A 13,920-nucleotide genomic window follows, 5' to 3' on the forward strand; every position below is an offset into this window, starting at 1 on the left:
ATGGGCACACATACAGCAAGACTCGGCAGAGGCCAGAAGGAGGGTCTGGGGTTGGAATGTGGCCTGGGAGCTGCAGGGCCTGCGCACCGGTGTGGACAGGACAGGCTTGAGAGTCAAAGGTAGGTTTGGGCCTTAGACTGGGGTTCCAATAGAGGAACTGTAGGAGAGACTCAGCCGAGAAGTGAGAGGAAAGGTCTGAAAGTTGGAAGGGGAGAGGTGCGGGGTCTGGGCGGGAGAAACTTCCGGCTCCGCGGGCCCGGGAGAGGTGCGGACCTGGTGCCTGAGTTGGGAGCCTTGAGGGCGGAGACAGGGGGTCAAGGTCCGAGTTTCGGGACCGGAAAGGACGATGTGGTCGGGGTGCGTTGGGGAAACCAGTGCCAGAGGTGAAGGGTGGGTCTGGGGGGCGGGAGAGGAAAGTTCCGGGCTGGGAGGGGGGGGGTCCCCACGAGGGGCGTGGGCAGGGAAACGCTGCTGGGGCGCGGAGAGGACGGAGGCGGAGGTGGGGGGCCCGAGGGCAGCGGGCAGCTCAACTGGCGGGGCCGGCGGGGGGCGGCGGGGGCGGCTCGGCCCCCTTGACGCAGGCGGCCTCGCAGTGCTTGTGGAGGTAGGACTTGAGCGCGAAGCTCTTGTCGCACTGGCGGCAGCGGTAGTGCTTGAAGGCCGAGTGCGTCTGCATGTGCGCGCGCAGGTTGGAGCGGTCGGCGAAGGCCTTGCCGCAGTGCGCGCAGCCGAACGGCTTCTCGCCCGTGTGCGAGCGCATGTGGCCCTGCAGCAGCCAGGGCCGCGAGAAGGCCTTGCCGCACACGCCGCACTTGTGGCGCAGGTTGTGCGTGAGCACGTGCATGGCCAGCGCGGGCATGGACACGTACGCCTTGCCGCACGTCGGGCACTTGCGCGCCAGCTGGCTGTCCAGGCTGCGGTGCGTCTGCTTGTGGCGGCTCAGGTTCGACGACGTGGCGTACGTCTTGCCGCACTCGGCGCACGCGTGCCGGTGCCCGCTGCCCGCCGGCGCCCCCGCGCGCCCCGCGCGTCCCCCGGCGCTCCCGGCGTCCCCCGCGCCGCCCGCGTCCCCGCCGCCCCCGCCGCGCCGCCGCCGCGAGCGCCCGTCCGAGATGAAGAAGGCGTCCATGGAGTAGCTGTCGGTCACGGCCGCCTCCCCGCGGAAGTAGCGCGCCGACAGGCTGGACTGCGGGCTCTCGGGGTCGCTGTACTCCTCCGGCGCCGCCGGCGGGTAGGCGGGCTCGGCAGGCGCCAGCTCCAGGCCCGGCTTCTGGTCCGCATCGTAGCTGCTGGGGGACAGGCAGTGCGGGGCGTAACCTGCAGGGGCGGGAAGGGAGCGGGGACGAAGGTGAGGCGCCGCCGAGGGCGGGTCCCGCCCCGCGCCGTCCAGCGCGGCGTCCCCGTGCTCGCTCTTGGGAGACGTTGGCTGCCGGTAGGACAGTGGTCCCTGTCGTGAACCTCCGTCCCGCCTGGGCTCAGATCCTTCCTCCATGGGCCACGATGAACACAACCCCTAGGCCACCCTCTGGGAGCACGGTGCCCCCATGGTTCTACTGGCTGTGCGTTCACTGCCTTCTTAAGTGCTCGCAACCACGCAGTGAAAGTCTTACTGTTATTACACCCACTTTACAGATAGAGACGTAAAGAGTCTAAACTCGCAGCCTAGTAAGTGATGGAGCCAAGATTCAGACCTTAGCAGGGTGACGCCAGAGGCCATGCTGTCTTTATTCTAACAACATTCTGCTGTTCTGGTGCTTGCTGTAACTTCTCTGAATCTGTTTCCTCATCTACAAAATGGAGCTTATGTTTGGACAGGCCCTCCCAGAGTCTTTGGAAGGGCAGAGTTAAGTGATGAAAAGAAGCGTGTATTAAGCGTGCACAGGGCTCTGCCTCAGTGCTTTATGTATGTTAACTCATTCAACCCTTACAGACCCTGCAAAGTAGCTACTGTTATCATCCCCATTTTCCGTGTAAGGAAATCAGGAAAGAGAGAGAGAGAGAGAGGAGTGAGCACACAGTAATTGCTATATAAATGTTAGCTATTATAATTACGCTTTTTACTTGCTTGAAAAAGCGACTTCACTGAAGATTATTTAATTGTCTGCCTCCCCCACCCGACTATGAGCTTCCAAGGGCTGGATCTGTGTGCCCAGCATGTGCCTGGCTCAAAAAAGGTGGGCAATGAGTAGATGTTGCATAAATGAATTAAAAATCCTGTTAGACCCACTTCGCAGGGTTGCTAGAGGATTTAAGAGGTCAGGTGTGTGGCAAGTAATAGGTGGTCTAGGAAGGGGACTTCCTTGTACTTGCTCCCAAGCCTGTTTTGCTCCCAGCTCCACTAGAAGCATTCTGGAGTCTCCCTGTGAGAATTCACCTCCCCCTCTTCCTCCCTCCTCTTCCGAGTTGGACCAGAAATCCTGTCTACCTTGGGTTTGTGTGATTGGTGGGCAGGCCGACTGAGGCTCTCCCAGGGGATTCCCAACTGCAGGGGCCACCCTGATTTGTCTCCCCCCTCTCCCCCTCAGGGCCTAGCCTGGTCTCAGCACCCTCCCTGAGGACCCTGGGGTCTGGGCTCCCAGGAGAATTTCTGGCAGATATGCACAAACTTATCAACCTGGCACCAAGGTTGTGTTTCCATTGTCTTTTGATTCCGGGAGAACAATGAAGGTGAGGCCCCTTTCCAAGCTTTCAAGCTGGGGAATGGCAAAGCAGGAGGTTTGACCCTCTCCTTCTGACCTTGAGACCTACTCTCCCCACACCCCACTTCCAGCCTCCCCCACTCAAGAAAGCAGGCGGGAGAGGACTTTGTAAGCAGGGAACTGGATTCAGAGCTTTCCTTCCTTGAAACCGCCTGCCTCACTCAACCTCTGTACCTTTTCTGGGATGGTGACAGAGTGAAGTCTGTGAAGACTGTCCCCCAGCCCTGAAGGCAAGGTTAGGCCCCTTATTTTTTCTTCCTTCCCTTCAGATGTTGGCACGGGACCCTCTGCACACAGAAGTGGTTGGGGATGGTGGGGATGGATGACTCAGTAGGGAGGGGCTCTGGTTGCAGAGAAGGCAATGGTGCTGGCAGTTTTTTAATTGGGGAGGGAAGGTTGCCCAGCCTCTCAGCAGCCGATTCCTCCCCTCCTGTCTGCCTTTTGTCTGGAGGTCCCCCACCTCCCACTCCAGGAATCAGGCCTCGTACTCAGGCCCCAGGACATTCAAGGAGCATTATTTCAGACTAAGTGAAATACCTGTCGGGCACTCCCAGACCTCCTCTCTCTGCTGTATTTCCTCCCATTGTAACTACTGAGAATAATGATAATAGTAGCTAATATTTACTGAGCACTTACTGCATGCCAGGCTCTGTGCTCAGCGCTTCACTCTCATCATCCGACCACATATCACAAAACACTTCTATTACAGATAAAGAAATGGAAGTAGGAGTGGTGATGGTACTTGCTCAAGGGATGGAGCAAGGATTGGAACCCACTGCACTGCTCCCCTTGTTTTCCATACCCCCAGAGGTCCCCAAGGAAGGGGCTATAGCTGGGTGGTTCACCTCCTATCCCCAATGCCCCATCTTGTGGGCACTCCATAAGTATTTGTGAAATGGGTGATAAATGGTGATAAAGATTTGCCAGGCCAACCTCAGTCCCCAGCCCAGCAGGATCTGCTACAAGCCATTCTGTCTACCTGGTCTTGGGACAACTTGATTCCTGGCAGAGATTCTGGGTGACCTTGAGCAAGTCATGCACCTCTCTGTGCCTCAGGGGATAGATAGTATAGGATCCACTTGCAGGGGATCATTTATCATGTGACCAGTGCCTTGCATGTTCTGTTATGAAATAAGGATGGCATACTGGTTAAGAGCACCACCTTGGTGCCACACTGCCTGAATGGAGTTCCAACTTTACTGTGCCCAGCTGTGTGACCTTAGACAAACTGCTTGACCTCTCTGTGCCTTTCTTGCCCCAGCTGTGGAATGGGGGATAATGTAAGCATGCATACAGTTGTAGTAAGGGGTCTATGAGTAAACAAACAGTAAGTGAAAAATGAACAAATAATGATGAACATCCTAGAGTACTTAACGTGTCAGATGCTATTTTAAGGGCTTTATATACACGAATGCATTCCATCCTCATGACTCCAGTTGGTACCACCTTACATAGATCAGGAAATTTAGACACAAGGTAATTAAGTAACATGCCCAGCAAAGTAACTTAGAGCCAGGATCCCAACCCAGTGTTGGGCACATTGCAAACCCCCGATGCATGTGTGCTGTTATTATTAGTAATAATAATCTCCCCAGATGGGTTTCTGTGCTGCAGTTTTCTTGGCACCTGCCAAGACACATCTTGATGTTCTTCTCTGGGCCTCTGTTTCCTCAGGATGTGTAATTTCTACATCATGTTCAGGTGAGGAAACTTTTGGTGGGTAGTAAGAGTTCAATGAACCAGGCAAGTCCTCCCCCAAATTGGGCTTCCTGCCCATGGTGCCCTCTGGTGGCAGCCTGTGGCACTGCAGCACCTTATTCCAGTCGCTGGGGGGCTCTTTACATAGAAACAGGGGTGCCTCAAACAAAGGCTGCTCCTCTGCCTGGGGATGGATGCAGAACTGCCTTCAGGACAGGCAGTGCTGGCCAGACCTGATTCCCAGCAGCTGTGGAGCTCAGCATGGGTGGTGGGGGTGGGGGGGAATTGGGGGTTATATGAGAATTTGCGTGGTCATGTTAGGATGAGGTGGTTCTAACTTGCTTTGTGACCTTGGCCAGGTTACTTAACCTCTCTGGATTTGGTCTGTATAGGAAGAAGGTTGACTGGTATGCTTTAAAGATTCTTTCTGCATCGTGGCTAAAGAGATCCTCAGGGACGCCCATTTTCCTGTCCTCCACACCCCCAACCCCCCCTCAACTCCACCTCATCCTCCTCAGATCAGCCTAGCCCTCTCCCTGTCTATGTAACCTTGGCAAGTTATTTAACCTTTTTGTGCCACATATGTATAAGGGAGCTCATAATAGCATTAAATGAATTAATGCATATAAAGTGCTTAGTACAATGCTTGGCACACAGTAGCCTCTCAAGCTGCTTTTATTATTGTCGTTATTATCATCCCTACATGTCCTGGTGATATCCTTCTAATCTACCAGGAGTAGAAGGAGACACACACAGGTGTCTCAGGCTGCTATGTGACCTTGGGCGAACCACCCCACCTCTCTGGTCCTCAACCCTGGAGAACCCTTCAGGACACTCTAAGCTGTGCTCTAACTGTGCATGGAACTCAGATGGGTTTTAGACGCTTTCCTCTGCTCCACAGGTGACCAGAGATGGCTGAGTTGCCTGTCCTCCATCTGACAGGGTGAGACAGGGCTTTCCTGTTTGGGTCCCGATAGAGGCAGGAACGGCCAGGGATCCAGAGAGAAGGCCAGGGAATGCTCTCATCCAGGCTCTTTTACCCATATCCTAGCTGTGTGACCTTGAGCAAGTCACACAGCCTCTCTGGGCTCAAATCCCCTATTTGAGGGATAGGGACCAGAGCCACCCCTGCCACTTGGAGGGATACTTTGGACATACGGAGATACCGTGCACCTGTCATCTGAGAATGACTTCTGGTGTTCTCTGCCTACGAGTCTTAATACTTTAGATGGAAGGTCCAGAATCCATTAAAAAATTAAGAATCCTGCACCCAAAGGAGTGGTGGGAAGGGAATTTTATGAAGATTAAGGTGCTAGGTGCTCCACAGACACAGTCTCATTCAACAGTCTGGCCCGTTGGGGTGAGGGCGGGGGCATCTCCAGTAGAGAGCACCCCTACTACCTACCGCTGCTTCCCCTGAGCCTCCCCCTGTGCCAGGCACTGTGCTATGCCCTGAGGCCTGGAGGCCCAGAGAGGGGAGAAGGTTTGCCCAAGGTCGCTGGCAGAGGAGTTAGGCTTACAACCCTCCAGAGTCTGTTTTTTCCAAAATACCCAAACTGGATGGAGACTCCTAGGGGTGGGAGGTTTACAGTTGGTGGGGAAAAGGGGCAGTGGGGTTCTTCAGATAACATCACCTAGTTGGCCTGTGTCTGATGGGATGATGGGGTGTTGGGGCTGGGGAGAAGCTGCTTGAGAAAATGTTCCAGCCCCTTGTAAATTTTTGCAAATAAAAGTAATAAAAGTAATGATTGACACTTATTGAGTACTTACTGTGTACAAGGCGCCCTGCTCAGTGCTTTGTGCACATTAGCTCCTGTCTAAGGGAACATGATAGTCACTTCCTCCAGTGCCCTACAGAAGCTGAAGCACAGAGAGGGGCCTTGACCCACCTCAGGTCACAAAGCAAGTTCACACAAGAGCTAGGCCAGCCTCCTGCCTCTTAGTCCTGGACTCCCTTTTCCCAGTCTCTCCCAGATTCACAGAGTCCCAAACTTCCTCCAGGGAATTTCCAGCCCCAGTCCCACTTCCCTGCCTTGAGATGGGCAGCAACAGAGAGGGGCCTGGTGGTGGCCCACTTTCCTGAGGAGGGCCCAGCCCTGCTTGGTGGTGGGAGCTGGAGGGGCTGCTGCATGGGTATATTTAGAGCTGCTTCTTGCTGTGCCAGGGCCTCGGGCCTCGAGAATCAGCTCCAGCCAGCTGAGCAGAAAGCCAGGTCTGTCAGCAGCAAAGCGGGATAAAAATAGTTTCTCCTGTCTGCTCACAGAGCTGGGCAAAGGGGCTGGTACCTCCCCCTCCCCTTATTATAGCATCTTTGTTAGCTGTTCCCTGGGCACTGGACCAGAAATGACACCCACCGCCTGCAAGGGCCTGGCAGCTGGTACACCTGCCCACTGGGGAGGGGGTCCCTGGGTCCAGATGATCAGGGGACAGAATGAGGTCTGGCCCAAAGTGACCACAGCTGTAGGGTGTGGGGCTGATGCCCACTGACCCAGGCCCAGGGAGTGTCTAGAGGATTCCAGAGTCCCTCCTCCCCTCCTCCCGTCCAGAAATCCCACATATTCTGTTTTTTCCTGACTGTGACCCAATTCCTGTGGCCCATAGGGAGGTCCACAGCTCTGCAGGAATCAATAGGAAAGATTTTTCAAGGGGTTGTGGAGATAGGAGTAGGTGGCTAAGGGTCTTGAATTGCCTAGCACTGGCTGGTGGAGCAGCCTCCTCTTCCCTTGGGGGAATCTTCAGCAGGCCCTTGCACAATGCATGCAGGCTCTCCAAGCACCCCGCTTTCTGCCCTACTGTCTCTGCTCCAGAAGGGTGCAATCAGAGGGCCTATTCTAACCTCCCTTCCTATCCAAAGGCTGGCAGCTAGAGACAGCTGGGAGGGAGGTCAGAGACTCTGGGGGCCCCATCTCCTCAGCAGTGTCCCCCAGAGGGCCTCATCTCTCTCACGTGCCCCCCAGAGGCCTCTAGGCTGTGGGGGTCCCTAGAACATGTAGATGAAGCACTCACCAGGGAGTTGTGACAGAGTCCACCATTTATGCCCTTGTGACCTCATGCGAGTGTTGGGCCTCCCTGGCCTCATTTGCCTTTGTAAGTTGGAGCTAATCCTCCCCTGTGCTCACTGCCCTTTGCCTATAGTGTGTGTAGGTGGAGGGGGGGCGTTGGGGGGTGCAGGGAGTCTTTGGGATGTGTAAATTGCTGTGCTGACATAGGGACTTGATGTACTTTTCTCCCTCAGGAACCACAAACTGAGACTGCTTAAAAAGTGGATGCTTAGCTCCAGCCCTTCATGGCCCCCTTGTGACTCCAGGCTTTCGGGGAGGCCATGGGCCCCAGATTCTATATCCCACACAGGCCCTGTTATTCCACACTCCCACTGACAAATTCTTAGGAAAGTCAGATTTATGGATCCCTAGAAGGTCAGAGCTGAAAGAGATCAAGTTCAACTGCTTGAGTTCATGAACGGGAAGCTGAGGCTGGGGTAAGGGAAGACTAGTCCAAGGCCACAGAGAAAGCTAATGGTGGGTCTAAGACTTGAACCTGGGAAGCCTTGAGAATGGACCTGGACATGACCTTGGACTAGAAATTCGACCTGGATCTTAATCGTGGACCCTGAACCTGAACATTGACCTGGACCTGATCTTAGACATTGAAACTTGAACTTGGACATAAATTTGTCTGAATCTTGGACTGGACCTATAACCTCAGACATTGACCTTGGACCTAGACCTTGGACCTGGTCCTAGACTTAAAGTTGGACATGGATGTTGGGCTTGGATCTCAGATTTGGACCTGGATGTTAGACTGGACATTGGACCTGGACTTTGAACCTGGACCTCTGACATGTCTCTAACCTGGATCTTGGACCTAGACCAAGACTGAGATGCCAGGAGAAGTGGTAGTTAAAGAAGAGCCAGATGGGCCTGCTGTGTGTCCTTGGGCACCTCCCCAGCCTTCTCTGGGCTCCCTCTGCCAAGGGATTGGGGCAGCCCTTTTGCATCCCTGCTCTCAAGATGGACTTTCTGAGGTGTGGGGTGGATGTGTTGGGGACTTTCAGCCGGGCTTCCAGGCCTGGCCTGGAGCGACTCCCTGGCGCCATCAGAGGGAGTGAGAGGAAGTGGGCGCTGGTGTAATGTGGTCAACTAGATAAGCCCATGGGCAAGAGTAGGAGTGCTTCCTCGGCCTGCTGGGGAGGCTTAATGTAGCTGTGGAGGGCAGACAACTGTGTTATTGGATTGGCATTGATCCCTCATCTGCCTGGGTCAGATGCACTCTGAAGGAGTATGGAGGCAGGACTAGGCTGGGGTTACAGAGAAAGGGGGACAGGGAGCCCGGCTGGAGTTCAGAGTCAGGGTGTGAGGGTGTGAGGGAAGTAGGCAGTGAAGATGTCTTCGGCTGGGGTCCATGGAGACTGCTGCCCTGCAGATAGATGAGCAGCAGCCTGCTTTGGGATGGCTAAGAGTCCCCAGCATCTCCCCAGGTTGGGGGCCCAGGGCCTGCAAAGCGGTGGGCTTGGTGGAGCTGGAGGGCGAGGGTGTGAGAGGGTTAGGAGGATGTGAGTTGGCATTTCACAAGACTGAATCTGTGTTCAGAATCACTCAGGGAAGAGGAGGGGAAGGGAAGGCTGCACTGAGGCAGAAAACAGTGGAGGAGCAAGAGGAGCGGGAGGGGGCGAAATGAGGCATTGTATTGGACAGGATGCTGGAATTAAATCTAGTCTCCCTTCTTTGGGGAGCTCTGCAGAAGGGCCTGGAGGTTTTTCCATTTGGGAGGCTTCCCCTTCCCTATTTAGGGGTTCTTTGGGCTGGGGGAAGGCCTGGAGCCCAGATGCACCTGCCGCACCCTTTGCCCAGCCCTCAGAGGCTGAAAAGGGAGGGAGTAGGGAGGCAAAGAAGAGCATCGCTTGTGTGTGTGTGTGTGTGTGTGTGTGTGTGTAGGAGGAGGGGGAGTCCTTCAGGAATCCTCAGCACTCCCAGGCATTCCCTGAGCTGGGAGTACACCTCTTTTATTTGGGGCCCTGCATCTTCCATCAGTTGGGAGCCTGTGGCTCTCCTGACCTCCACATTCACAGGCCCCCTCCCCACGCCCCTCCCCAGCTTCCCCTCCCACCAGCCTCATCCTGACCCTGTAGCCATTGCTGCAGGAATGGCTTGTAAGAGGATCTTTCTAATAACTGGAACTCTCTCCAGCCCCAGGCCCTTCCCCCCTTCCCCCTCCCTCTCCTCCCTCCCTCCTTCCCTCCCTCAATCTCCTCACCTCCCCCCCTCCTCTCTTTCTCCTTGTTTACCCAGCACACTTACACACGCTGGGAGAGAAAAACGTCGGCTCAGCAATTTTTCACACTTCCCTCAAACGCTCAGCAAGGTTATTTCCGGCAGAGCGGAGACAACGGGCCACTAGGAGCCAGCAGACTCTCTAAGGACCCCCAGCACCCTGCCCACCCATGGAATGAGGGAGCCTTCACTGTCCAGTCTAGCCACACCCCAGGGATAGGAGAGAGGCCCCTGAAAATAGGATGAGGCAGTCCCTGTGTTTCCCAGCCATACCCAGGCTTGAATGGTCACCCCCTGGTCCCCGGCACTAACCCTTTCCTACAGACACTGCCAAAGCAGCTAGACCAGGGTGCCTGTCCTCACTGTGGGGCATCCTGCAGAGAATGAAGCCAAGAAATACCTGATCTCAGAAACTTGGCCACCCTCAGCTAGGCATTGGATGGTAAACAGAATCCTACAGAAACCCTGACAATGGCCCCCGGCATTCTGTTAGACCCTCATCCAGGCATCTCCAGTGCCTCCCATCTCACATTTGACCTTCACAAAAGCTGAGCTTGTCACAGTCGGAAGGATACTTGGTTCAGCATCCAAACTCTTCCACTGCCTGGGAGACAGGACCAGAGAAGGGAAGACACTTGCCCAAGGTCACACAGCGAGTCAGAGACCTAGTCTCCCAGAGTTCCAGGCCAGATATCAGACTGTCAGGACAGCCTCAGGATTCTCTGGAGGCTAGGGAGCTGGTCTAGAGCCCTTTGGGGGAGAGGGCCAAAGACAGGGGTGGTTCTAGGGTGTCAAACCCAGTAGAACGCCCAGGGGAACACCCCTGCTTATAGCTTTGCCCCAACTTTTGCCCTGACCCCACCATTCACTCAAGGGCTCCTTTCAAAGTGTTTTGGGACTGAATTCAAAGCAAGGCACTCTTGCTTCCCTCCTGAGGAATAGTTTGCAGTTTGGGCTGTGTATAAGAAATTCTCTAAGCTTCTCTGGGTTTCCTCAACTGGCCTGGGGACAGGACCATGGGGGTTTCAGGGGGTGGGAGCCCAGGGCTTTGTGTCAGTCCCCCAAGGGATCCACATCCTAGTCTTGCAGGCATTTCAGTTTCTACCCAGATCCTAGCACACACACTCCCCAGCCCTGGCACTGTCCCAGGTCCACCCTCTGTCCTGCCAGCACTCAGACAAGCCCAGCCATATCCCTGGACCCCTGTCTTCGACCCCAAGAGGCCCTGGGGTCAAGAAAAGAGGGCAGTAGAATAAGGGACATATGGGCAAAGGAAAAGGGGGTTGGTTCTCTGGGGGATCTGGGGGAGGCCTGAGGCTGAGGGGCTGTAGCTGTATCCCTGATCACTCCCTAATTTCTTTGACCTTGATGAGGTCACAGAGCCCTTTGCCCAACGCCCTCTTGCTACCTGGTTTGATAGAGTGATGGAATGTGGGTGAAGTGCTTGGAAATCCCTAAGGTGGAAACTCCCACCCTCCTGGGCTCCGCCTTCACCACCTCAACCCCCCCCCCAACATCCTCAACCCTTTCTTCTCTTCTTTTTCTCCCCTCCCCTCCCCTCTCCTCTTCTCCTTCATCCTCCCCTCCCCACACATCCCAAAGCTGATGCCACATGTGATGTCAGATTTCTTACTGCCAAAGAGATGTCTATTCTCCAGACACCTGCCTGGTATGGGCCATGATAGGAGAACCCTTTTGTGATTTGTGATCCCCTTGATGGGGGATGGGGTCTACAGAAGCAGTCTCTGAATCTTCTCCACATCCTTCAGAGATCACCCCCTTCTGAGGCTAAATGACCTCTCTTGTCCCTCAAACCCTTGTCCTTGCAGGAACTTGCTTTGAGAAGAGATGGAGTGTGTTGGGGGTGGGGGACTTATAAGGAGCAGCAGGGCTGGCTCTGGAGGGGGTTGAGAAGCTGGAGTGGGGAGAAAGTGCAGCCCAGGGGACCAGGAGCCACTTTGGGGGAACCCCTCCTAGAAACCCCCTCTTCCTTGCCGCCCCCAGGACAGGCCCAGCCTTTGGCAGGCATGTGGCTGAGGGTAACAAAAGAGTTGCTGAGAGAGGGGGCCTGGGAACACTTGTCTGGTATCGCCAGGGGGAGCAGGCTTGAAGGGAAGGAGCCCCCCCCCCCCCCCCGCTACACCCAAGGAGCCAGCCCTGTCTCCCCAGGGACTGGTAGTCCTGGCTCGCTTATCTTCCCCACCAGGGCAGTACACTCAGGCAGCTAGCCTCCTTCCCTCCACCAGGGGAGAGGACCCTCAGACTGCCTTATGCATTAGCCCCCCAGCATTAGCCCTTCGTAGGTGCCTCTCTCTCTTTCCATTCTCTTACCACCCCTCACTCCAGCCACGTTCTAGGGCCACAACTTTCAAAGTCCGGGCTGGCGCGTGGCTGTGGGATGGATCGACCCTGCGACTTTCCCTTTGTAGGGACCTAGCCCCTGCCCCGCCCGCCCGGCCCTCGGGAAGCCCGGGAGGAGCACACAGCCAGGGAAATCTCCTCCCGGGGTTCCCTGCCGCGCGCACCTCTCCTCGTGGCCCGAGTTGGGGAGGGCCCGAACTCCCCTCCCTCTCCCCCCCTCCCCCCCCCCCCCCGCCGGGTCCTACTCACCGTTGTCCCCGGGCGGCCCCCGGGCGCCAGGCAGCACGTAGGCGGTCTCCAAGGGGTGGTAGGTGGGAGCCGGCACCCCGCTGCACTGGAAGCCGTCCCCTTTGATCTTCTTTACCAGGAAGGAGCGCGGCATGGTGCGACTGGCGGGGGGCTCGGCGGGGGCACTTGCGTGGGGCCCCGGTGGGGGGAGGCGGCCAGCCGGGCGCGATTGGCTGTCTGCGCGGGGTTTCAGCACTGGACAGCTCCCAGCGGGCCGGCGGGCGGGCGGCAGCGCGGAGCCGGCACCGGTGGCGGCGGCCCCGGCTCTGGCTCGGGCTCCCGCTTGGGCTTGGCGGCGGCGGCGCGCAGACAGGCGATCGCTGGAGCTGTGCTCAGCACTCCGGCTGCCGGCTTTATATGGGACGCAGGCTGGAGGAGATCAGGTGGTCCCCTAGCAATGGAACTGTTCAGCGCTCTAATCCATCAAATGTCCCCCAGGACAATCGCTCCGCACACGTTCCCCTGAACCGGCAGCGGTGGGGGCAGGCCAGGCGCAGGGAGCAGCGGGCAGGCAGGAGGGGAGAAAGTGAGGGCGAGAAAGGCGCAGAGATAGAGAGAGACGGAGAAAGAGGAGTGGGGGGGGGGGGGGGGGGAGGGAGAGAGAGAGAGAGGGAGAGAGGAGAGAGGAAATACACGGAGAAAGACAGAAAGAGACATACAGAGAAAGAGAGACACACACACTGAAAGAGGTAGAAATAGAGACCGAGATGAGGACAAAAAGACACAAGAGAGGAACAGAGAAGGAAAACAGAGATGGAAAGAAGTAGCAACACACGCTCACACACCCATGGGAGAAAGAGAGAGATCCAGACACACAAAAAGAAAGCCCCTCAGGGATGCAAAGAAAGGGAAAGAAAAGTGTAAGGTAGAGGGAGAAGCCGAGGGGAAAGGACAGAGAGTGGTCCGGGCAGGCGGGGTTCAGGCACATGGGGACACAGGGAAGGGGATGCAAAGAAAAGAGTGTGAGCTCGCCAGCCGCGACCCTCCTGCCTCCAGTCCTCTCCCTTTCCCGCAATTCAGAAGTGGCCAGTGTGGACACTCAGCTTTAACTAGAGGAAGTCGTCACCCCCACCCCAGCTTGACCTCCCACTGAAGCCCCCTATTGGGTTTGGGGTTCAACTTTCTTCTCCCAGAACTGGTGGGGGCAGCAAGTCCCCGATGCGGATGCCGGCCCCGCTCAGCCGGTCCTGTTCCGGTGCCTAGCTCAGGCAGGCGCTGCAAGAGGAAGTGAAAATCGTCCAGTAATTAATTTCCCTGCTGCCGGGGGGTGGTGGTTTTGACACATCCGAGGCTGTGTCTTTCCCTGAAGCGGGGAGCAGACAATAGAGACACGTGGACTGAGAAGGGAGAGGGGGGAAGGGAGGGGGAGCGGGGCTCCCGCTGGAACTCTTTGCAGGTCAGCTCCTTTGTCTCCAGGAGGATCTGAGCAGAACCCCCCCCCCCCCGCACTATCCAGCCAAAACCTGGGGGAGCTCCTGTATCTTGGAGGAACGAGGAGCAGGAGAACTCAACCCCCTTCCCAGAGACTGCTTGGCAAAGTGCCGTGGTGGTGGGCTGGCCTCAGCAAGTATGGGATGGCCAGTGCACAAGAGTCCCAGAATCAG

At 56.3% G+C, this 13,920-nt stretch overlaps 1 protein-coding gene across 1 annotated transcript; it reads right to left on the reverse strand.

Moving 5' to 3' along the window:
• Window positions 1-526: 526 nt before the first annotated feature.
• SCRT2 (scratch family transcriptional repressor 2) lies at window positions 527-12,410 on the reverse strand. Its single transcript, XM_035005681.1, has 2 exons — window positions 12,278-12,410; window positions 527-1,317 (listed from the first exon to the last, which is right to left on the reverse strand). Exons 1-2 carry the CDS (start codon window positions 12,408-12,410, stop codon window positions 527-529), a joined length of 924 nt encoding a protein of 307 aa, XP_034861572.1.
• Window positions 12,411-13,920: the final 1,510 nt, after the last annotated feature.

Source organism: Mirounga leonina, unplaced genomic scaffold (genome assembly GCF_011800145.1).
Source record: "Mirounga leonina isolate KUSES-001 unplaced genomic scaffold, KU_Mleo_1.0 Mir_150, whole genome shotgun sequence".
NCBI classification, from domain to species: Eukaryota; Metazoa; Chordata; class Mammalia; order Carnivora; family Phocidae; genus Mirounga; species Mirounga leonina.